This window comes from Sus scrofa, chromosome 10 (genome assembly GCF_000003025.6).
Source record: "Sus scrofa isolate TJ Tabasco breed Duroc chromosome 10, Sscrofa11.1, whole genome shotgun sequence".
Taxonomy (NCBI): Eukaryota; Metazoa; Chordata; class Mammalia; order Artiodactyla; family Suidae; genus Sus; species Sus scrofa.
The window spans coordinates 33,014,474-33,036,924 of NC_010452.4; the positions used below are offsets into that span (position 1 = coordinate 33,014,474).

General features: G+C 51.4%; 1 protein-coding gene across 1 annotated transcript; it reads left to right on the forward strand.

The window, feature by feature from the left end:
* On the forward strand, nt 7,562-20,728 carry NOL6 (nucleolar protein 6). The gene is made up of 26 exons (XM_003130678.4): nt 7,562-7,749; nt 9,210-9,413; nt 9,495-9,611; nt 11,208-11,387; nt 11,740-11,908; nt 12,138-12,272; nt 12,357-12,520; nt 12,606-12,726; nt 12,931-12,989; nt 13,072-13,173; nt 13,380-13,495; nt 13,636-13,813; nt 13,969-14,091; nt 14,265-14,413; nt 14,564-14,639; nt 14,864-15,004; nt 15,370-15,487; nt 15,569-15,723; nt 15,807-15,970; nt 16,302-16,454; nt 16,677-16,774; nt 17,523-17,647; nt 17,761-17,850; nt 18,765-18,959; nt 19,075-19,176; nt 19,331-20,728. Exons 1-26 carry the CDS (start codon nt 7,696-7,698, stop codon nt 19,478-19,480), a joined length of 3,438 nt encoding a protein of 1,145 aa, XP_003130726.1. The 5' UTR covers nt 7,562-7,695; the 3' UTR covers nt 19,481-20,728.

Genomic DNA, 22,451 nt, shown 5'->3' on the forward strand with positions numbered 1-22,451 from the left:
GAGGGAGGGAGGGAGAGAGAGAGAGAGGGAGGAGGGGCGCGCGTCGGGAGGGAGGGCGGCCTGGGGCGGAGGGTGGCCCGACGCGCGTGCGCGCGCCCCTCCCTCCCCCGCCCTCCTCACCCTCACCCTCCTCCTCCTCCTCCTCCTCCTCTTTCTCCCACTTGGGCGCCTCCTCTCCGCTGCCCCGCGTGGTGGCGGCGCTTTGTGACGCTGGCGCGTGTCCCCCACCCTTAAAGGGCCAAGCGTTCGTGCGGGCCGAGGGTGGCCGCAGGAGATTGCCCCTGGCCCCAAAATGACAGTTGTGTGGCTTGACGCCATGGTGTCAAGGCGCGCCCCGGAAGGGACCTCTGATCCTAAAACTGCTTTCGCTCTCCTTCCCCTCGGTGTATCCACAGGCCTCTGCACCGCTCCTTATAGGAGCCCTGATCCATCTTCCCTCCCGCTTCCTTCCAGTGACACAGTCTGCTCTCCCTGCACTCAGTAGATGCTTGACAAGGATGTGCTGATAATGTGGGTCTTATTGGTGGGAACAAGCGTCCCGACATCTCTTCTGCATATCCAGTTCTCATGCCATTGTATCCTTGAGAAAGCTGTGTCACCCGCATAGGGAGTTGGGGGGCAGTTTCCTATTGGAGAAATGAAGAAGGCAGATAGGCCAGTTTCTACTTCCCTTCTTAACTACAATGAAGAAATTGTAGGAAATAGAGAAATAATAATACAGACAGAACCTGGGTTTCTGGCCCTTTTCTGTGTGATTTGAGGCAAGTGCTCTGGCTATCCCCCAGTTTACCCATTTGTAAAACGATGTATTTGGTTGAACTTTGACCTCCCTACAGATCCTTTCAGCTTGAAAGTCCAATCTAGAACTGGAGAACTTTCAAGACAATCATAACTGAAGTGAGGTATGAAGACAGTCTTCAGTCCCCATGGTTTAGAATACCGCTTTCTCTTAGGAAGGCATGTCCTATGATACTGCCTGAATACTTCCTAGAAAGGCCAGGATACTGTGAGTTCCACATAGTTAGAATTTGGGGATCAGAAAGATCCTTGGTTCCAACCCTAGCTCCACCATTTTCATTATATTACCTCTTCCTTGTTCATTTCCTTCCGTAAAAGAGAGTTAATTATACCTAACATATAAACAATTGTAGTGATTAAACAAGATCATCTATGTACAGAATTTAGCACAATGACTAGCACATGGTAAATTATCCATAAATAGGACTTTAAAGAAAAAAAAATTTTAAGGCACAGCTATGTTTGGATACATCTCAATTTTTTAGTAGGCTTAAAAAAAAGTTTTGGATTTATAGAAAAATGGAGAAGATAGTACAAAGAGTTCCCATATACCTGGCAACCAATTTATCCTATTATTAACATCTTACATTAGTGTAGTACTTATTACAATTAGTGAACCAGCATTGATAATTTTATTATTAACTGAGGTCTTTACTCACATTTCCTTAGTTTTTATTTAATGCCCATTTCTGTTTCAGGATTCCTCCTAGACACCATACTATATTTAGTTTTTGTGTTTCCTTAGGCTCCTCTTGACTATGACAGTTTCTCAGACTCTCCTTGTTTTAGATGACCATAAAAGTATTGAAGAGTACTAGTCAAGTAGTAGAATGGCTCTCAATTATAGTTTTGATGTTTTTCTCATGATTAAACTAGAATTTTGGGGTTTGGGGGAGAAGATCACAGGGATAAAATGATATTTTCATCATATCAGGAGACTATAATATTAACATGACTTAATGTTGATATTGACCTGGATCACCTGGCTGAGGCAAGATACCAAGTTCCTCCACTGTAAAGTTACCCTTTTTACCTTTCTGTATTGTACTCTTTAGAAGGAAGTCACTATGCATAACCAAATGAAAGATCCCCTTCATTTTTTTGTTATTGTTCTTTTTTTCTGAGCTGAAGTCTCAGTATTTTAAAGAATCATTCCCTAGCTCCCAACTCTATTCTTTAGGTCTTGAGACCAAACTCCACTGGAATTAGAGCATATCTGAGTCAATGCAACCCCTCCTCCCCAAATGATGGTGTATGACTGGTTCTAACTTCCTGTCCTTCACCACTCAATTTAGGGACAGGAAGATTGCTGACCTGGAAATATGGGAGATGATGTTGACACCTTTAATAGCAAGGCTGTGAGTAGACAAATAGGCAGAAAGTTCATCTTCAAAGCATTTCGCCCACATAAAGTTATCACAGCCCCACCCTGACCCAGAAGGTAGCAGGTGCCTAGCCTAAGTCACTGGAATACACATCTGGCATCCAGACCAGAAGCCACTTCCTGGACTCAAATCAACTCACAAACTCATACAATATTCATGATGCCATGACCCTAAGGTGGGCGGCTAATAAACATATACGTGACTAGAAGGCTCACAGCTTAGTGTGTTGATGAGTTGTGTATTTAAGACTCCATTCTCAGAGGACTCAAAATTCCCCATAAGTTGTCTCATGCCTTTTTATCTTAGCAGGTAAGACATTGTTTATTAGTAGGTTGTAACTGTGTCTTATTCATCCCTGGATCCTCAGCAACTAGCACACTGTTTGACACAAAATAGATACTAAGGAATTGTTCTCATGGGTTCATAGCTAAGGGTAAAAAGATAATCTGTAACAACAACAACAAATCACAAATTGAACCCCAGGCTCCATTCCCATGTCTAATAGGGATCTCTTAGACACATAATAAGTGCTCAAGATTATAAACTCCATAAGGACAACAGGTCTTATTCATAACCATATACAGGCTACTATGATGTTTGGCACATAGTGGGTATGCAAAACATATTTGTTAAAAGAATAAATGGCAGGAACAGCTTCCCCCATAGCGTCATGATAGGCAGATTGACTTCACTGACTGGTGCCCTCTAGTGGCAAATAAAACAGGATATTTATGCCCAGTCTGTCCTCTAGTACTCTCCAACCAAGGCTCTTCTGAAGAATCTATTATCTTTCTTCCAAAGAGAAAAGATGTGAAAATCTTGGTAAAATAAATGAGAGAGGAGGGTATTTATTTTAAAAAGATTAATTATGGGAGTTCCCTTTGTGCCTCAGCAGTTAACAAACCCGACTAGTATCCAAGAGGATAAGGGTTCCATCCCTGGCCCTGCTCAGTGGGTTAAGGATCTGATTTTGCCATGAGCTGTGGAGTAGGTTGCAGATGCAGCTCAGATCCTCCGTTGCTGTGGCTGTGGCTGGCGGCTATAACTCCGATGGGACCCCTAGCCTGGGAACCTCCATGTGCTGCAGGTGCAGCCCTAAAAAGCGCAAAAAAAAAAAAAAAAAAAAAAAAGAAGGAAGGTTAATTCTGAAGTTCCCTCATGGCTCAGAGGTAACAAACCCAACTGGTTCCGGTTTTATCCCTAGTCTCACTCAGTGGGTTAAGGATCTGATTTTGCCATGAGCTGCAGTGCAGTTCTCAGACATGGATCAGATCTGATGTGGCTGTAGCTGTGGCTGTGGCCAGCAGCTGCAGCTCCAATTCGACCCCGACCCCTAGCCTGGGAACTTCCATATGTCGCAGGTGTGGCTCTAAAAAGACAAAAAAAAAAAAAAAAGAAGAAGAAGAAGAAGATGAAGAAAGAAAGGTTAATTCTGACTTTACAGAATGACTTTTTCAAGCGGCCACCATTTTCTTCATTCTGCATATGTTAACACATCTAAGTCTTGAATAGTGAGTGCTAAAGAAGCCACAATCTTCCTTTAAAAACAACAAACAGGAGTTCCCGTCGTGGCGCAGTGGTTAACGAATCAGACTAGCATCCATGAGGTTGCGGGTTCGATCCCTGCCCTTGCTCAGTGGGTTAAGGATCCAACGTTGCTGTGAGTTGTGGTGTAGGTCGCAGACTCGGCTTGGATCCCGCATTGCTGTGGCTCTGGCATAGATAGACTGGCAGCTACAGCTCCAATTAGTCCCCTAGCCTGGGAAACTCCATATGCCGAGGGAGTGGCCCAAGAAATGGCAAAAAGGCAAAATAAATAAATAAATAAAAATAAAAACAACAAACAGCTAAGAATTCTCTTGTGGTGCAGTGGGTTAAGGATCTGGCATTGTGACTGCAGCAGCTTAGGCTACTACTGTGGCTCAGGTTCAATCCCTGGTCAGGGAATTTCCACATGCCATAGGCATGGCCTTAAAAAAAAAAAGGCTAACATTTGTTATGCATCAGTATGTGGCAGGCTCTTTACATACGGTAAATCTCATTGAATTCTCACAAAAATCCACAACATGGTGGATTACTAGAATATCCAAGACTTAGAGAAGTAAGAAAGTCACCCAAGGTTACCTAGTGAGTGAAAGGCTAAACCCAAAGTTTAACTTTGGCCATCCCACTCTAGTGTGACTGCTTTAATCACCATGCTGTAATGCTCCTGATCTAATGTGCCCATAGCAATCTGTACATATCATATCACCCTCATTGCTATACTGCAACTGTGTTTACATTTTCCTCCCAGCCTCTGAGGTGCTCTTAAGAAAGAGCCATTCATTCATTCAACATATATTTATTGAGTACCTTCTATGTGACAGGCCCAGTGCTAAATGCCAAGGATACAGTAGTGAATGATGTCCCCCCCAAAAAGGAATAAAAAATAGAACAGGAGTTCTCGTCGTGGTGCAGTGGTTAACGAATCCGACTAGGAACCATGAGGTTGTGGGTTCGATCACTGGCCTTGCTCAATGGGTTAAGGATCCGGTGTTGCTGTGAGCTGTGGTGTAGGTCGAAGACAAGGCTCAGATCCTGTGTTTTGTGGCTCTGGGGTAGGCCGGCGGCTACAGCTCCAATTAGACCTCTAGCCTGGGAACCTCTATATGCCTCATGAAGCGGCCCTAGAAAAAAAGGCAAAAATACCAGGAAAAAAAAAAAAAGCATAAAACTGGAATTATCTTGTGGTTCGGCAGTTTAAGGGTCTGGTATTATTACTGCAGTGGCTTGGGTCACTGCTGTGGCACAGGTTTGATCCCTGGCCTGAGAACTTCTACATGCTGTGGGCATACTCCCCCACCCAAAAAGGATGAAAAATAAAGTAGTGAATGAGACGGAAATGATTAGTTCCTGCCTTCATGGAGTTTATGTTCCTAGCTAGTTGAGACAGAAACACACAAAAATAAGTAATTAGTAGACAATATTGTTGCAAGTTTTGGTGAGTATTAATGAAGATGATTGGGGAGGGCTACCACTGAAACTGTTGGGGTGGATGCAATTTTATTTATTTGCTTTTTTTTTTTTTTTTGTCTATCTTTCTAGGGCCGTACCCGCGGCACATGGACATTCCCAGGCTAGGGGTCAAATCAGAGCCTACGATGGAGCCACAGCAATACAGGATCCAAGGTGCGTCTGCGACCTACACCATGGCTCACACCAACACTGGATCCTTAACCCACTGAGTGAGGCCAGGGATCGAACCCACAAACTCATGGTTCCTAGTCAGATTCGTTAACCACTGAGCCATGACGGGAACTCCTTTTCTTTCTTTCTTTTTTTTTCTTCTGTCTTTTTTGGGCCACACTGGTGGCAAGTGGAAGCTCCTAGGCTAGGAGTCGAATAGAGCTGCAGCTGCAGGCCTACACCACAGCCACAGCAATGCCAGATCCACGCTTCATCTGCAACTGTATCACAGCTCATGGCAATGCCAGATCCTTAACCCCACTGAGTGAGGCCAGGGATTGAACCTGCATCCTCATGGATACTAGTTGTTTGTTACCACTGAGCCACAATGGGCACTCCTATTTGCAATTTTAAATGAAGGCAGGGTCAGAAGAAACCACTTGAGGTTATGTTTAAATAAACAGAGGAACCAGCCTATGAAATGTTAAAGCAAGAGCATTATTCCAGGTTTCTGACTTGTGATCCTCATGTCTTATTTATCTTTATCCTTGACACTGAGCACAGAGCCTGGCATTTAAGGGTCATCAGATGTGGAGTGAGTGGTTGACTGATCTCTCACCTCTGTGGTCTTCCTTAAATTTCAACTGTGGTTATTCCTCTTCTTGGCTAACTCAAACTCAAATCATGCTTCAAGACTTAGTACAAGTCCCATCTCTTCCAGGAAAGCTTCCTTAACAATCAAAACACTCTACAGTTATAAAGAAGGAAGTCCTGCCATTTGTGACAACATGATGAACATTGAGGGCATCATGCTAAGTGAAAGAAGTCAGAGAGAGACAAATACAAGTATTGTAGTATTGCATATGTGGAATTCAGAAAAACTAAACCCAGGGTTTCCATTGTGGCTCAGCAGGTTAAGAACTGGTCTGTGAGGTCCATCTCTGGCCTCGCTGGTTGAATTAAAGATCCAGCATTGCTGCAAGCTGTGGCCTAAACTGAAAATGCAGCTCAGATCCCAGGTTGCTGTGGCCGTGGTCTATGCTGGTGGCTGTGGCTCCCATTCGACCTCTAGCCTGGGAACTTCCATATGCCACAGGTGTGGCCATAAATAACCAAAAAAGCTAAACCCATAAAAAGAGAAATTGGATTGGTAGTTGCCAGGGCCTGGAAGGTGGAAGAAATGAGATGTTGGTTAAAGGGTACAAACTTCCAGTAAATGAGGACAAACTTCTAAGTATCTAATGTACAGCATGGCTCTGCAAAATAGTAAAACATAAGTACACAAAGACAAAGCAAATTTGGCATTTATTAATACTAGGTTATGATGGGTAGGTGAAGAGTATATGGATGGTCATCATATTCAGCAAATTTGGAAAATGTAATAGAGAAAAGCTATTACAATAAACCAGGCACAAGACGTGCGAACTGGACTAAACTTGGCAGTAAAAACAGAGGAGTTCCCTTGTGGTTCAGCGGGTTAAACATCCGGCGTTTTCACTATAGCAACTGGGAGTAACTGCTATGGCAGGGATTCCATCCCTGGCCTGGGAACTTGCACATACTTCTGGTACGGCCAGAATAAATTTCTTTAAAAAACAAAGAGACAAGAGTGAGTAAATTCAAGGTATATTTTAGCGGTAGAACAGATAAGACTGGTTAACTGGGAGTTCCCGTCCTGGCTCAGTGGTTAACGAATCCGACTAGGAACTATGAGGTTAAGGGTTCCATCCCTGGCCTCGCTTAGTGGGTTAAAAATCCGGTGTTGCCGTGAGTTGCGGTGTAGGTCGCAGATGCGGCTCGGATCCCGCGTTGCTGTGGCTCTGGCATAGGCCGGAGGCTACAGCTCCGATTAGATCCCTAGCCTGGGAAGCGGCCCTAGAAAAGGCAAAAAGACAAAAAAAAAAAAAAAAAAAAAAAAAAAAAAAGGTTAAATGGTAAATGAAAAAAGAAGAGGAATCACCGGGGTAAATAAACAAACGCTCACCACAGAAACTCAAACCAGCCCCGCCCTTACCCTTTAGACCCAAGTGCAGGAAGTGAGGGAAAGGAAGCTGCGCCAAGCGTCAGGCAGGCTTCCGGTCTGGCGTCGCAAAGAAGCCGGAAATCGGAGAACCCTGTTTGGCCCCTCCCCCATAGTGGGCGGTCTTGGAGAGTGACAGAGCCCAATGGCGAGCGAGTCGATGGGCACTCACCCAATGGCTCTGGAGCTGGGCGGAGTCCTGCGCCACGAGGCTTGCTGACAATCGTGCCAGCATTTCTGCCCGTGCTTGGGCATTTCTGCCAACGTGGGAAGAAGTTGTAGAGCAAGCGGAATTTAAACCCAAAGTGCCAGCAGGATACCAGAAGGATGGGGCCCGCACCTGCGGGAGCGCAGCATCGCGGAACTGCTGAGGAGCCGGAGGTGGGAGAACCATCTGGGAGGAAGGAATGCAACATGGGGAGGGGGGAACGGCAGAGCCTGATAGCTCGCCAACAAGGGGCACTAGGGCGGTACCTTCTGGAGGAGCCCCATTCCCCCAATGTTTCCAGCCCGGGGTACCGAGACAGGGCTTGGTAAGGGAGATGGATAGAAGCACTAAAGCCTATTGAGCTTCTCTCTTCCCTAGCTCTACACCTTGAAATTGAAGTGGCCCCAGCCCCCACCCCACCACACCCCACTCCACTCCACTCCGCAGCTTGGATCATTTCCCTGACCAGGTCCTCCTTGATGCTGGGTGGGATCTAGTTCTGGGCTCCCCACATGGTGGCGCTCCTAGAGCGCTCCAGTAAGGCTCTTCCGGGTGTGGGAACCTGGAGGGGGGCGGGGCCCGCTGTAGGGGAGAAGGTTTAGGATCCCTCAGATCAGGGTTTGAAGCCTTCTCACAGTATAGGCATACCAACTGTGGAAGCTCTCGGGGCTTCGTTCTAGCGTTTTCAGTTAGGATTGTTGTGAGAATTGGATGATTTACTGTATATCCTTCAAAACCAGTAGGCTCTTTCCATTACTGAGCACTTAATGTATCCTGAAGTCTGTTGTTGTCAGGGCTTGCATGCTGTCGTGGTGTGTGTGTGTGTGACCTGGCAGGGTTTAGATAGAGTAAGAGTGGAGATGGCATTTGCAAAGTCCTAGGACTAACCCAGCAGCAGAAGCAGCTCCTTATACTTGAAAGCACAGGAGCTTAGGCATTGCATTGGGCAGGGTACAGCCAGCTACCACTCCTATCAGCTCCAAGCAGAGCTCCATGCTTGTGCTGTCAAGTATACGGGGAACCCTCAACTCAAGGAGTTTTTGGTCTAGAGCTCAGTAAACTTCTTCTCCTTCCTCTTCTGCCACAATGTGATATGGGATCTCAGTTCCCAGACCAGGGATTGAACCAGGCCACAGTGGTGAAAGTGCTAAGTCCTGACCACTAGATGACCAGGGAACTCCCCAAGAGCTCAGTCATATTCTTTTTTTTTTTTAAGGGCTGCACCCGTAGCATATGGAGCTTCCCAGGCTAGGGGTCTAATCAGAGCTATAGCTGCTGCCCTACACCACAGCCACAGCAACACCAGATCTGAGCTGCAACTGTGACCTGCACCACAGCTCACAGCAACACTGGATCCTTAACCCACTGAGCGAGGCCAGGGATCAAACCTGCAACCTCATGGTTCCTATTCAGATTCGTTTCCACTGCACCACAATGGGAACTCCAGTTATATTCTTTTAAGTGAAAATTATTCTGTTTTACACATTCTAACTTCTATTCAAAGGAGAGACCAGGAGCAGATGAAGTTTTTACCCACATCATCTTTTACCCACATTGTACCATGGTGGCCTGTCAGGCATGGGTACTAGGTATCTATGATCTCACCCTGGCTTCTCCCTCTCACTGACCACAGATGATGGAGTCAGCTCTCGAAGGCCCAGTCAAGGAGGGGAAAAGGGATTCCTCAAAGAAGCGTCCAGTGGCTGGGTCTCCAGTGGGTCTTCTGCAGCCAGTGAAACTCAGCCGGGCAGAACTGTACAAGGAGCCTACCAATGAGGAGCTGAATCGCCTTCGGGAGACTGAAAGTCTGTTCCATTCCAGCTTGCTCCGATTACAGGTACTGAGTGGCTGGGGCATGGGTTAGAGGGGCAGGCTTGAGCCTCTGAGGCTGAAGTACTCTCCCTGCCCCTTCTTATAGGTAGAGGAGCTACTAAAGGAAGTGAGGCTATCAGAGAAGAAGAAGGAGCGGATTGATGCTTTCCTACGGGAGGTCAACCAGCGAATCATGAGGGTGCCCCCAACCTCTGAGACAGAGGTAAGGCAGGTAGTGAGGGGAACTGGAAATTCCAGAAGATGTCCTTGGAGGCCTTGCTATTCTAGGGTGCTGGAAGCTTATTCTCACTGTCTGGAGGCTCAGCTGCGAATGCAGTCAATCATGTGTTCGTTCATTGATTTAGCAAACACTGTGTGCCTTGCAGTAGTTATATTCTTAGGACACATCAGTGAACAACGCAGCCTATGTTGTAGTGTTGGACTTAATGGACGATAGATAGTGAACATGACAAGGCAGTGTTAGAAGGTGGTAAACATTATGGAAAAGGGAGGGGAAGAACAAGGGACGGGGACTCTGGTACATTCTTTGCAATGAATGAGGGTGGAAGGAGGTGAGTTCAGAAAGATAAGGGAGGAAGGGGCTCATCATGCAAGGCATTGTGCACCAAAATAAGGACTTCTACTGTTGCTGTGGATAAGATGGGGAACAATTGCAGGGTTCATTTTTGTTTTTGTTTCCCTTTTTTTTGTAAAATGATGATGTGATCTAACTTCAGTATTAAAAAGTTCACTCAAGGGAGTTTCCATTATGGCTCAGCGAGTTACAAATCTGACTAGTACCATGAGGACATGGGTTTGATCCCTGGCCTCGCTCAGTGGGTTAAGGATCTGGTGTTGCCACGAGCTGTCGTGTAGGTTGCAGACACAGCTTGGATCCAGTGTTGCTGTGGCTGTGGTGTAGGCTGGCAGCTGTTGCTCTGATTTGACCCCTAGCCTGGGAACTTCCATATACCACATATGTGGCCCTAAAAAACAATGACAACAAAATTAAAAGAAATAAAAACATAAAAAGTTCACTCAGGCTCTTGTGTTAAAAGTAGACTGGGGGAATTCCCTGATGCACAGTGGGTTAAGGATCAGGTGTTGTCACTGCTGTGGTGGTCACTGCTTTGGTGTGGGTTCAGTCCCTGGCCTGGGAACTTCTGCATGCCAAGAGCATGGCCAAAAGAAAAATAGAATGGAGGGGGACAAAGGGGAAATCTGGGAGATAAGTCAGGAACCTATTGTGCAATGTTCCACTAGAAAATGCCTCAGACTATGGTAGAAGAATGGAGAAGTGGTCAGTGTCTGGATGCCTTTTGAAAGTGAAATGAGTGTTTTTAACAGATAAGTCAAGGTGATTTAAATGTTTTTTTAGCTTGAGCAGTTACTATGAAGTTGCTTTAACAGGGAAGACATGTCTACAGGAAGATTAGAAGTTTGGTTTCAAACATTCTAACATGCTGATACACATATATATTTGTCTTTTTAGGGCTGCACCTGCGGCATATGGAGGTTCCCAGGCTAGGGATCAAATTGGAGCTGGAGCTGCTGGCCTACGCCATAGCCACAGCAACAGCAACATGAGATCCAAGCTGTATCTGCGACCTACACCACAGATCATGGCAATGCTGGATCCCTAACCCACTGATCAGGCCAGGGATCAAACCTCCGTCCTCATGGATGCGAGTCAGATTCGTTTCCACTGAGCCACGACGGGAAATTCTGACATATTGAATTTGAGGTGTCTACTAGACATCAAGGGGACATGTTTGGAAGGCAGTCAAATTATTATGTGTCACCGTCTCTCTCCCTTCAGCTGACAGACCAGTCATGGCTCCCGGATGGAGTTCGAGTCCCCCTCCACCAAGTACCCTATACTGTGAAGGGCTGCTTCCGCTTCCTGGCTCCAGCCCAGGTCACTGTTGTGGGCAGTTACCTTCTGGGCACCTGCATCCGGCCAGACATCAATGTGGATATGGCATTGACCATGCCCAGGGTAAGGTCCAGAGTCTAGGGGATGGGGAGGTCTGCCATTTCAACACCTTCAAATCCCTGGATCCCTCTCTTTTCCCCACCTGCCATTTGCCAGGGCATTGAAATCTGCATTCTAAATCAAAAGAAAGACCACTGCAATTGTCCTGAGGGAGTTAGATAGGCCCTTTGAACCTTGCCGTCCTCATTTGAGAACTGGATGTGGTATTGCTAGCCTTGGCTCAGGCATCCTAACCAGCAGAATATCCCTGGGGTGGCCAAGCTGTGACTCTCACTTTGGCTTCATCTTGGTCCCTAAGCTCTCCAACAACAAGCACTTAAGTCACTGGCCATCTCTCTCTTCTGACCCTCTCCAGGAGATCCTCCAGGACAAGGATGGCTTGAACCAACGCTACTTCCGCAAGCGCGCCCTCTACCTGGCTCACTTGGCTCACCACCTGGCCCAAGACCCACTCTTTGGCAGCGTTCACTTTTCCTACACCAGTGGCTGCCACCTGAAACCCTCACTGCTGCTGCGGCCGCATGGTGAGAGACTGGGCATGGTATAGGGTGACAAATCCAGTGGGGATGGCACAGGGGCCTCAAGTCTGAGGCGAGAGGCTTGGGCCCCAAGGTTGAGGGGAAGGGTATAGGAACCTAAGATTCTGATGTGGGAGGTCATGGGGCCCTCAGATGGGGATGGGGGTGGTACGGGGGCTCCTCTGGCTCCAGGGGGCCCTGCACTGTGTCAGCTTCTCCCGCCCTCACCCCCCAGGGAAGGACAAGCACCTGGTCACTGTACGTCTGCATCCATGCCCTCCACGTGAGTTCTTCCGCCTGTGCCGCCTGCTGCCTTCCAAGAACAACGTGCGCTCTGCCTGGTACCGAGGGCAGAGTCTGTCGGGGGATGGTGAGTAGGCACTGCTATCAACATGGAGCTGGAGGGAAGGGTGCTGTGGGGGCTTCTCTCATAACCTTCCCTTTTCTCCCACAGGTAGCCCAGAACCCCCTACCCCTCACTATAACACGTGGGTCCTGCAGGACACGGCCCTTGAGTCCCACATGCAGCTGCTGTCAACCATGCTGGGCACAGCCTCGGGGCTGAAGGACGGTGTGGCACTTCTGAAGGTCTGGCTGCGGCAGCGGGAACTGGACAAGGTGAGTGGGAGTGGCTCAGCGTCCCTGCCTACCTGGGCGGTGGGCTGGCTCTGAGCTCCAGCCTCTCCCTCCATCTCTCCCTTAGGGCCTGGGAGGGTTCAGCGGGTTCATTGTCTCCATGCTGGTTGCCTTCCTTGTGTCCACGCGCAAGATCCACACCACCATGAGCGGCTACCAGGTCCTGAGAAGCATCTTGCAGTTTCTGGGTGAGGCGGCTGGACTCAGAAAGGCCAGGGGTTCCACCCATTCCCATCAGGAATCATTTGGTTTATCGTTCTCAGATAGATAAGCAAACTGAATCCCAGAGGCAGGCAGTTGCAGCCACCTGTCTGGAGGGTGGGTGTCATGGGGTTGGCTCCCTAGGCAGGGGGGTCAATTCTGACACACCCACCTTCTCTGGTTCACTCCAGCCACCACAGATCTGACAGTCAATGGGATCAGTTTATGTTCCAGCTCAGATCCCTCCTTGGTGAGTAGCGCAGTGCTGAGTCTGGGCAAGGAGGCCTGAAGGTCAGGCCCAGCCCTGACTGGCTGCTCTCTCCCCCATCCAGCCGGCTCTGGCTGACTTCCACCAGGCCTTCCCTGTTGTCTTCCTGGACCCTTCAGGCCATCTCAACCTCTGTGCGGATGTCACTGCCTCCACTTACCGCCAGGTACTAGTTGTCCCCCACTCCTGGGTTCCCCAGATGTCCCAGCCCAAACCCTGTCCCTTCTGCCAGTTCCAGAACCCCAGAAACTCTCCAGAGACCTTGGGTCAGGCATTTCTTTGGGTCTGAGTCCTTGGTTCAGTGAGGGCGGGGTGCAGTGGCAGTGGTCTCACCTAAGAGTTCCCACCTTACACCTTATTCTGTGGCCCTAGGTGCAGCACGAGGCACAGCTCTCCATGGCACTGCTGGACAGCAGAGCTGACGATGGGTTCCAGCTGCTGCTGATGACCCCCAAACCCATGATCCGGGCTTTTGACCACATACTGCAGTAAGTTTGGGGTATATCAGTGAGTTCTGTTTCCCTAGGGCTAGTGAGGGGGCAGAGGTCCTCAGCTTAGTTCTTCCTGGTGGTGGGGTGGGTGGCCAGCAGTACCCGATTCCCCCTCTTTGACCATCTCTGTCTCTTAGTCTATGTCCACTGAGTCGCCTTCAGGCAGCATGCCACCGGCTAAAGCTGTGGCCAGAGCTGCAGGATCACGGCGGAGACTATGTCTCAGCTGCTTTGGGCCCACTGACCACTCTGCTGGAGCAGGGCCTGGGGTCTCGGCTGCACCTGCTGGCTCACTCTCGGCCCCCAGTCTCAGAGGTGAGGTGGCGTGTGTTGGGGAGCATGTGGGTCTCAGGGTGTTGGACGCAGAGTCCCAGGGGATACAAAAGAGGAACCATTCCTCTCACTAGAAAGTGAGTTTCCAGACACACCGGGGGATCCTTAGGTTAGCTCAGTTTTTCTTTACCTGACAGTGGGACATCAGCCAGGATCCGCCGAAGCATAGAGACTCCAGGGTCCTGACCCTGGGACTGCTCCTCCGGCCTGAGGGACTGACCAGTGTTCTTGAGCTGGGTCCAGAGGCTGACCAGCCTGAGGTGAGGAGCCCTGGGGTCTGAGGGAGCTCTGGCTCTGTCTCAGGGAGCCCAGCACGTGCAGTGGAAGGAGTGGGTGGATCATTCTTGTGCTACCTGGATGGAGACCTGGCAGGGAGATTGCCGACAGAGCCCTTCTCTGCTGATCTCTCCCACCACCTCTTTCCTCTCCGCAGGCTGCTGCCTTCCGCCAGTTCTGGGGATCTCGCTCAGAGCTTCGGCGTTTCCAGGATGGAGCCATTCGGGAAGCTGTGGTCTGGGAAGCAGCCTCTCTGGCCCAGAAGCGCCTTATTCCCCACCAGGTGGTCACTCACCTCTTGGCGCTGTAAGTGTTAGCATCTGAATGCCAGGAGGCAACCGTGGGCTGGGGATGCTTTTAGGTGGTTCTGCTCTAAGCTCTGGGGGTCAAGAGCTCACATCCAGCAGCTCACTCCATGCCCCCAGTGCCCACAGTGTGTCTGCACCCCTTTTCCAGCCATGCTGACATTCCAGATACCTGTGTCCACTATACAGGGGGCTTCCTGGATGCACTGATCCAAGGCCTGAAAGAGGTAAGGGCTCTGGTTCAGGGCCGGGGTCAAGGCAAGGGACTATACAGTAAGCAGCCTGTATGGCCAGATTTGGGGGCGTGGGGTGGGGGGTATGGAAAGCCCTACAACCTTGGCCAGGCTGCACTTCCCTGAGCGTCCAGCAGGGGGCCCCCCCTGGCTCTTCAGCAGCCCTGCCAGGGCTGTATGCCAAGCCTGTGTGTAAGGTCCTGTCTTCTCCCTCTCAGACCTCAAGCACAGGTGAGGAGGCCCTGGCAGCTGCTGTGCGTTGCTATGATGACCTCAGCCGCATGTTGTGGGGACTGGAAGGTCTCCCGCTGACTGTGTCTGCTGTGCAGGGAGCCCACCCAGTGCTGCGCTACACTGAGGTGAGGTATAAGGGGAGCCTTTTCCGCTGGGGGACACCCACCTCTGCTCCATTCACCCGGTATTCTGGCTTCCGAATTCCTGACTCCAGGGAGTTCCTGTTGTGGCTCCGTGGGTTAAGAACCCAACTAGCATGTATGAGGATGCAAGTTCAATCCCTGGCCTTGCTCAGTAGGTTAAGGATCTGGCGTTGCTGTGGTGTAGGCCAGCAACTGTAGCTCTGATTCAACCCCTAGCCTGGGAACTCCATATGCTTCAGGTGTAGCCCTAAAAAGCAAAAAAAAAAAAAATACATAAAACCAGCTTCCTGACTCTGGGCACTCCCTCCCAGTCCCAGGCCTCTTCCTCAGCCCCTGCTTCTCCATAGGTTTTCCCACCAACCCCAGCCCGGCCAGCCTGCTCCTTCTACGAGCACCTGCGAGAGCGGGCCTCGCTGCTGCCCCGGCCTGACAAGCCCTGTCCAGCCTACGTGGAGCCCATGACTGGTGAGGGAGCCCTTTCAAAGGGATGAGAGGAACAGTTCTCGCTCCAGGCTGCAGTCTGAGCCATCTCACTCTTCTCTACAGTGGTGTGTCACCTGGAGGGCAGTGGTCAGTGGCCACAGGATGCTGAGGCCATACGGAGGGTCCGGGCTGCCTTCCAGCTGCGCCTGGCAGAGCTGCTGATGCAGCAGCATGGGCTGCAGTGCCGCGCCACGGCAACGCACACCGATGTCCTCAAGGTCAGGCTGGTGGAGGGCAGGGATACCCAGGGAAGGAGGGGACAGGGTGTCGGTGCCCTGGGCTGACCTGTGCCTCCCAACAGGATGGGTTCGTGTTCCGGATTCGTGTGGCCTATCAGCGGGAGCCCCAGATCCTGAGGGAGACGCGGAGCCCTGAGGGGATGATCTCACTGAGGGACACGCCTGCCTCCCTCCGCCTCGAGAGGGACACAAAGCAGCTGCCTCTGCTGACCAGTGCCTTGCATGGGTATGGCCACTTTCACAGACCCTTAGGGCTATAGGCTGTCTCTCTGGGAGGCCATTTAGGGACGTGAATTCTGGAGCCAGGCAAGTTCTACAGTCTTGGCCCTGCCACCCTCAGGCAGGATTCTTCCCCCACCCCCAGACCTTATTGGGGATCACTCTAGGACCTTCCTCTTGGGGTATCAGTCAGGCAGATGTGAAATTATACATGTAATGCATTAGCATGGAGGCCAGTGTGGGGTGCAATTTGGATAAATAGCAGCAGTAGGGTTGGCACACGGTACTTGGGCCCAAGCACCTGAGTCTCATTGCCACCACCCTCTTTTCCCCCGCAGACTCCAGCAGCAGCACCCAGCCTTCTCTGGGGTGGCTCGGCTGGCCAAGCGGTGGGTGCGAGCCCAGCTTCTGGGTCAAGAGTTCACTGACGAGAGCCTGGACCTGGTGGCTGCTGCCCTTTTCCTGCACCCTGAGCCCTTCACCCCTCCCAGGTGATTCCCTCCACCTTCCCCCAGCCAGGAAGTTTCCCTGGGGCCAGCTTTCATCCTTCATGCTGAACCTTTAGTCCACATGGGAGAGGTGGCTGAAGCAAGGGACGACGAGGGTCTAAGACTTCCCTCTCTACTCCCCACAATACACACCAAAGACTCAAGGCTCCTCAAACCCTGGGGAGCCTAGGGATGTGTGCAGGGCCCCTCACTCCTTCCTCTCAGCTCCCCCCAGGTGGGCTTCCTTCGGTTCCTTTTCCTGGTCTCAACCTTTGATTGGAAGAACAGCCCCCTTATTGTCAACCTCAACAATGAGCTCACAGGTACGTAGGACAACGAGGGTCAGGCTACGGGAGGAACTACCCTCTGCAGGTTGCAGGGTAGGACAGGCACAGGTTTTCCCTGTCAGTCTGTTAGGTTTCCTCTGTGCCTCCCACTCCCAGATGTCTGCTCCTGACCCTGACTGCCAGGGGTGGGCAGGGAGGAAGAGGCCAGATCCAGCCTTTATTTTAGGGAGCGCTGAGTTGGTAGAGACGTGCTTTGTCCACGTGATGGTCAGAAGCAGAGTGGACGGGGGGTGGTAAGCAGGCTACCTGGGGGGCTGGGAAGAGAGAGGAAGTGAGAAGTCTTACAGTCAGGAGTAGGGGACTGGTTCAGGTTAGAAGAGATGCCCAGACCTCAAGGTGGGGGTGGAGGAGCTGGGGAGGGGAGGGATGATTTCTGGTTGTAATATGAGGAGCTGCTGGGCCCAGCACAGAGGAGGTGTCAGCTTTCTAATTCCCCAGGTGTGTGGGAGCCCAGGGCAGGAGGGGGCCAGGGGCAGGCCTCAGCTTGTGCCGGCCCGGAAACCAGACTAGGGTGCCGGACAGTGGAAAATTCTGCCTCTGAAGTGAGGCTGAGAGCTTAACGCCCATCCCGGTGGAGGCAGATGGGGTGTCCCTTTCATGGCTTTTGCCATTTTGGGGAAGAGTGTTGGAAGATCCCTGTGACCAGCAGCTGCTGAGTGTATAGGAGGAGGACTGCTGTTTGTGGGGCGGGGCAGGCTGACCCAGGGCCCCCTCTCATCCACAGCGGAAGAGCAGGTGGAGATCCGCAGTGTCTTCCTGGCAACTCGGACACAACTCCCTGTGATGGTCATCATCACCCCCCAAGATCGCAAAAGCTCTGTGTGGACACAGAATGGACCCTCACCCCAGGTTTAATCTCATTCCTGCTCCCAAATGTGGAGTTACTCTCTCTGGGAAAAAGCAGGCCCAGTCTGAGCTAAGAGAGACCTGTGGTCAGGTCTGACCTATATGTATCCCCCCAGATCCTGCAGAGGCTCGTGGTCCTGGCAGCCGAGGCCTTGCCTGTCCTAGAGAAGCAGCTAATGGATCCCCGGGGGCCTGGGGACATCAGGGTAAGCCCCCGACCCAGGCCGACTCCAGGGGCTCTGGGGGTCCTGCCTTTAACCATGGAAGTCTGGAGTTCTAGGGGCCCGCGCCAAGTGCCCAGTCCCCTTATTGGTGAGACTGAATTCAGAGAGGGATTGCAGCTGCCCATGGTGCCTGGCAATGGTGGAGCCAGAGGAAAACCAGAGCCCTGGCTCTGTTCAGGCCTTGAGCTCCAAGCCTGTGCTCCTCTGCTGGACCTAAGCTGCCACCAGCTGGCTCTTGGTATTCCTGCCTTCAGATGAGCATTTGGGCCTATAAAGGACAATCATACAGAAGGGAAGGAGGGAAGTTGAGTTCCTGTCGTGGCTTAGTGGGTTACAAGCCTGACTAGTATCCATGAGGATGTGGATTTGACCTCTGACCTCGCTCAGTGGATTAAGGATCCAGCATTGCTATGAGCTGTGGTGTAGGTCGCAGGTGCAGCTTGGATCCTGTGATGGCTGTGGTGTAGACTGGCAGCTGCAGCTCCAATTCGACCCCTAGCCTGGGAACCTCCATAGGCCATGGGTTCCACCCTAAAAAAAGCGGGGGTGGGGGGGTTCCCGTTGTGGCTCAGTGGAAACGGATCTGACTTGTATCCATGAGGATGCAGGTTCCATCCCTGGCCTCACTCAATGGGTTAAGGATTTAGCGTTGTCATGAGCTGCAGTGTAGGTCACAGATGCAGTTTGGATCTTGTGTTGCTGTGGCTGTGACCGTGATGTAGGCTGGCAGCTGCAGCTCTGATTTGACCCCTAGCCTGGGAACCTCCATATGCCACAGTGTGGCCCTAAAAACACCGAAAAAGGCAGGGGGCAAGGTGGGCACGTGGGGGGGGGGGTTGTGGTCCAGTTCCTGAGTCCCAAGTGGGCACAGCTGAGCCATACCTGCCCTTCCTCAGACAGTGTTCCGGCCACCCTTGGACATGTACGACGTGCTGATCCGCCTGACTCCCCGCCACATCCCCCGGCACCGCCAGGCTGTGGACTCTCCAGCTGCCTCCTTCTGCCGAGGCCTGCTCAGCGAGCCGGGGCCCTCCTCCCTGATGCCTGTGCTGGGCTACGATCCTCCTCAGCTCTATCTGGCACAGCTTAGGGTGGGTCTCCAGGGCCAGCTGACCCTGGGGAGGGGACTTCCAGGTGGAGCGGGGGCCAAGGAGCTGGCTCTCAGGTGCCCACCTGCCATCTTGTCTCTGTCCTGCCCTTTCCTAGGAGGCCTTTGGGGACCTTGCCCTTTTCTTCTATGACCAGCATGGTGGAGAAGTGATCGGGGTCCTCTGGAAGCCCACCAGCTTCCAGCCCCAGCCCTTGAAGGTTCGTTCCTGAGTGTGAACCTGTGTTCCCCATGGGTACGCATGTCTGTGTGTGGCTCCATGAGGAACCCTGAGTCAGGTGCGAAGCGTGTGTGTCTTGCTGTCTCTGGCTGTGCCTCTGTGACACCTCAATCCACATTTCTGATTTCCCCCAGGCCTCCAACGCAAAGGGGCGCATGGTGGTATCTCAAGGTGGGGAGCTGGTGATGGTCCCCAACGTAGAAGCCATCCTGGAGGACTTTGCCATCTTGGGTGAAGGCCTGGTCCAGGCCGTGGAGGCACGGAGTGAGAGGTGGACTGTGTGATCTCCAGCCCAGGGGCGAGCTGTAGGTGGACAGCAGGGCTTCAGACCCCTGGAGCAAGATGTCAATGGCGTAACCACCCTCACTGCACATGGACCCTCCAAGGAGGGCTTGCTGGCCTGAACATGTCCCCAAGAAAGTCCTGTCCCAATTTTCTGTCTGACGCTTCAACACTGGGGCAAGGGTCATGTGTCCTCTGGAACTCCCTGGGCAGACCATCTGAACTCCCAGAAGAGGAGTGGGAATCATCTCAGAGGGAGAACTGAATGAACCCAGAGAGCCACCTACCTGTCGGCCTGGCCCGGACTTTTTTTTTTTTTTTTAATGTTCACACCCAGGCATGTGGATGTTCCTGAGCCAGAGATTGAATCCAAACCACAGCTGTGGTAACACCACCTCCTTTAACCCACTGCGCCAGGCTGGAGATCGAACCTGCACCTCCACAGTGACCCGAGCTCCTGCAGTCAGATTCTTAACCCACTGTACCACAGTGGGAATGCCAGGTTGGGCCTTTTTTTTTTCTTCCTAGGCTGCTCCCAAAAGCCTGGGCAGGAAGCTGTGTGCCCAGGGCTGAGGCTCTGTCCCCTCCTCTTTGCTGGGATGTGTGCCTCAACCTCTGTATGCCCTTTGGTGCAGTGTCAGGCCTTTAAATAGGACCCAGAGAAGGTGTGGCACTGCCTGAGGGTCACAGAGAACCAGCACTGAGTAGTGGAAGAGGGGGCTACGTGGGGTGAATAGACCACATTGAAAGGGCACAATGCCCTCCTGTGGTGTCTGCTGCTTCCTGGGGTGGGAACATGGAAGAGCACAGAGGACAAGAAGGAGTTGGGTGGGGGAAGGGGTGAGGGGGCCTGGTGGCCCCCCATCCTGGAGACATGCAGAAAGTACTGGGGCTGCCCTGGCGTCTGGTGCCCAAGCCCCTCAGGCAGGCTCTGTGGGGCCTCAGAGGTGACTAGGACCCAAGCCCTGCTGTCCAGAAGCTCCTAGTGCCCTGGGGGAGGGGGTGCTACTTCCTTTCAGCCTGGTCCACACCCCCTTTCTGGCAGCCTCTCCCTAATCCTGGCTGTTTTTCCAGACTCAGCTCAAATAGTGCCTCCTCCTAAGCCCTTCCCTCGCCCCCAGCCTAAGGTGCTCTTTCTCTCTGAAACATTAGAACAATTACAGCCTGTTTACTTCTCTTTGTAGTCACTCACAGTGGCGTGAACTCTTCTGTTAAACTCTGATTTAAAATTAAATCACTCAACCGCCCCATGTTCCTGTCTTGTTTGCCTTTTTTCCACATGATTTTGACCTTGTGTCCTAAATGTAAGCTTTTTGGGGGGCAGAGAACATGCTTGGACAGATTTGTGGCATCTGGTACAGTGCTCTGCTCAAGTAGGATACAGATGTGTGTAGAAGGGGCCCCAGACACAGGGAAGACAGGGCACCAGAAGCGTTCAAGGAAAAGAAAATCATAATTTGTGATCTCTGCCTAGAATGGGTAGGGTGGTAATGGTGAAATACAGGCTTGAGAGATAATAAAAAGTTGACATTTATTGAGTGCCTGCCCAATAAGTGCTGGGCACCCTTTGTTATTTTATACATCTTGCTATGGAAGCTGATCATATAATCACACCAGCCCTGTGAGGGACCTCTTATCCTCATCATGCTCATTTCCTGAATGAGGAACAGTTGAGCAGCAGGCAGGGGCCCAACTGTAGAGGGACTTTGATGCCTGGCTCTCTGACTTCATCCTCAAGATGATGAGCCACACGAGGGAACTGTAGTCTCCAATTTTGTCCAGATTCTATTAGTCTTTGTGAACCTATGTCAGTCCCTGCCTGTCACTGTCATAGGATGCCTTGGCCTGGGGTTGAAATTAGCATAGGAGATATGCTGACTGGCTTTGTGAACTGTATGATATCGTCTATATCCATCTCTCCCGGTGCCATTCATTTGTGAACTCCAGACCTTAGTGACAGAGATGTGGTCCAGCCCTCACAGAGCCCTGCTGGCCATGGTTGTCCCTGGCTTCTTGGCCTCCCTTTTCCTTCCCTCACACATTTTCTTCACAGTCCTTCTGTGAGCTCTGGGGAGGGGCAAGGGGTGCAGGCTGGTTTCAAACCAGCCCATTTCATCCCAGAGTCGGCTTCAGTCCCGTAGCTTCTTTCACAAACCCAGTGAGGGGGTGGGAGAGGGGGTGGGGGGTGGGGTGGGGAATGAAAGCTGCACTTGGGCAAGCAGGTGGCTCCAGGAAGCATGGACACCAGTCCCAATCAGGGGAAATGAGCCTTGGCCCTGGTACCTCTCCATGTAGTCTTGCTGGGCTCAGCCTTCCCATCTTTTTTTTTTTTTTTCATTTTTGGCCTCCCACAGCATATGGAGTTGACAGGACAGGGATCAGATATGAGCCACAGTTGTGACTTCCTCCACAGCTGTAGCAATGCTGGGTCCTTTAATCCACTGTGTCAGGCCGGGAACTGAACCTGCATCCTGGTGCTGCAGAGATGCTGCCAATCCCATCATGCCACAGCGGGAACTCCAGCCTTCCCATCTTAAAAATGGGCACAATAATGGCTTTGTCAGGTGCCTGATTTGGCAAAAGAAGAGGGTTGATCACTGACACCCAAGGAGCTGCACGTACCATGCGCTCTGCTCCCTTTGGTGGGGGGCTGGTGGCAGAGCAGGAAGCCTAGGCTCCAATTTCAATGCCTGCTTCAACCTGTTTCCCCAGGAGTTTCTCTGGGAAGTAGGTGAGGAGGCTGGTGTGGTCTAACATGATCTTGGAGAAGAAGGGGCATGAGGAGCTGGAACCTCAGGGGGAGGAAAGGAGAGGAGCCTAGAAGGAACTTCTTCGCAAGGAAGGGTGTGCAGGGGGATGCATGTTACACAGCCCATGGGTGTGTCTGCCCCTGCAGGCCTCCACATCCCTGCAGGGGGACGTGGATGGGTGGGAGGCTGTGTCTCGTGTATGGTGTCATTTGTCTGCTCAGTA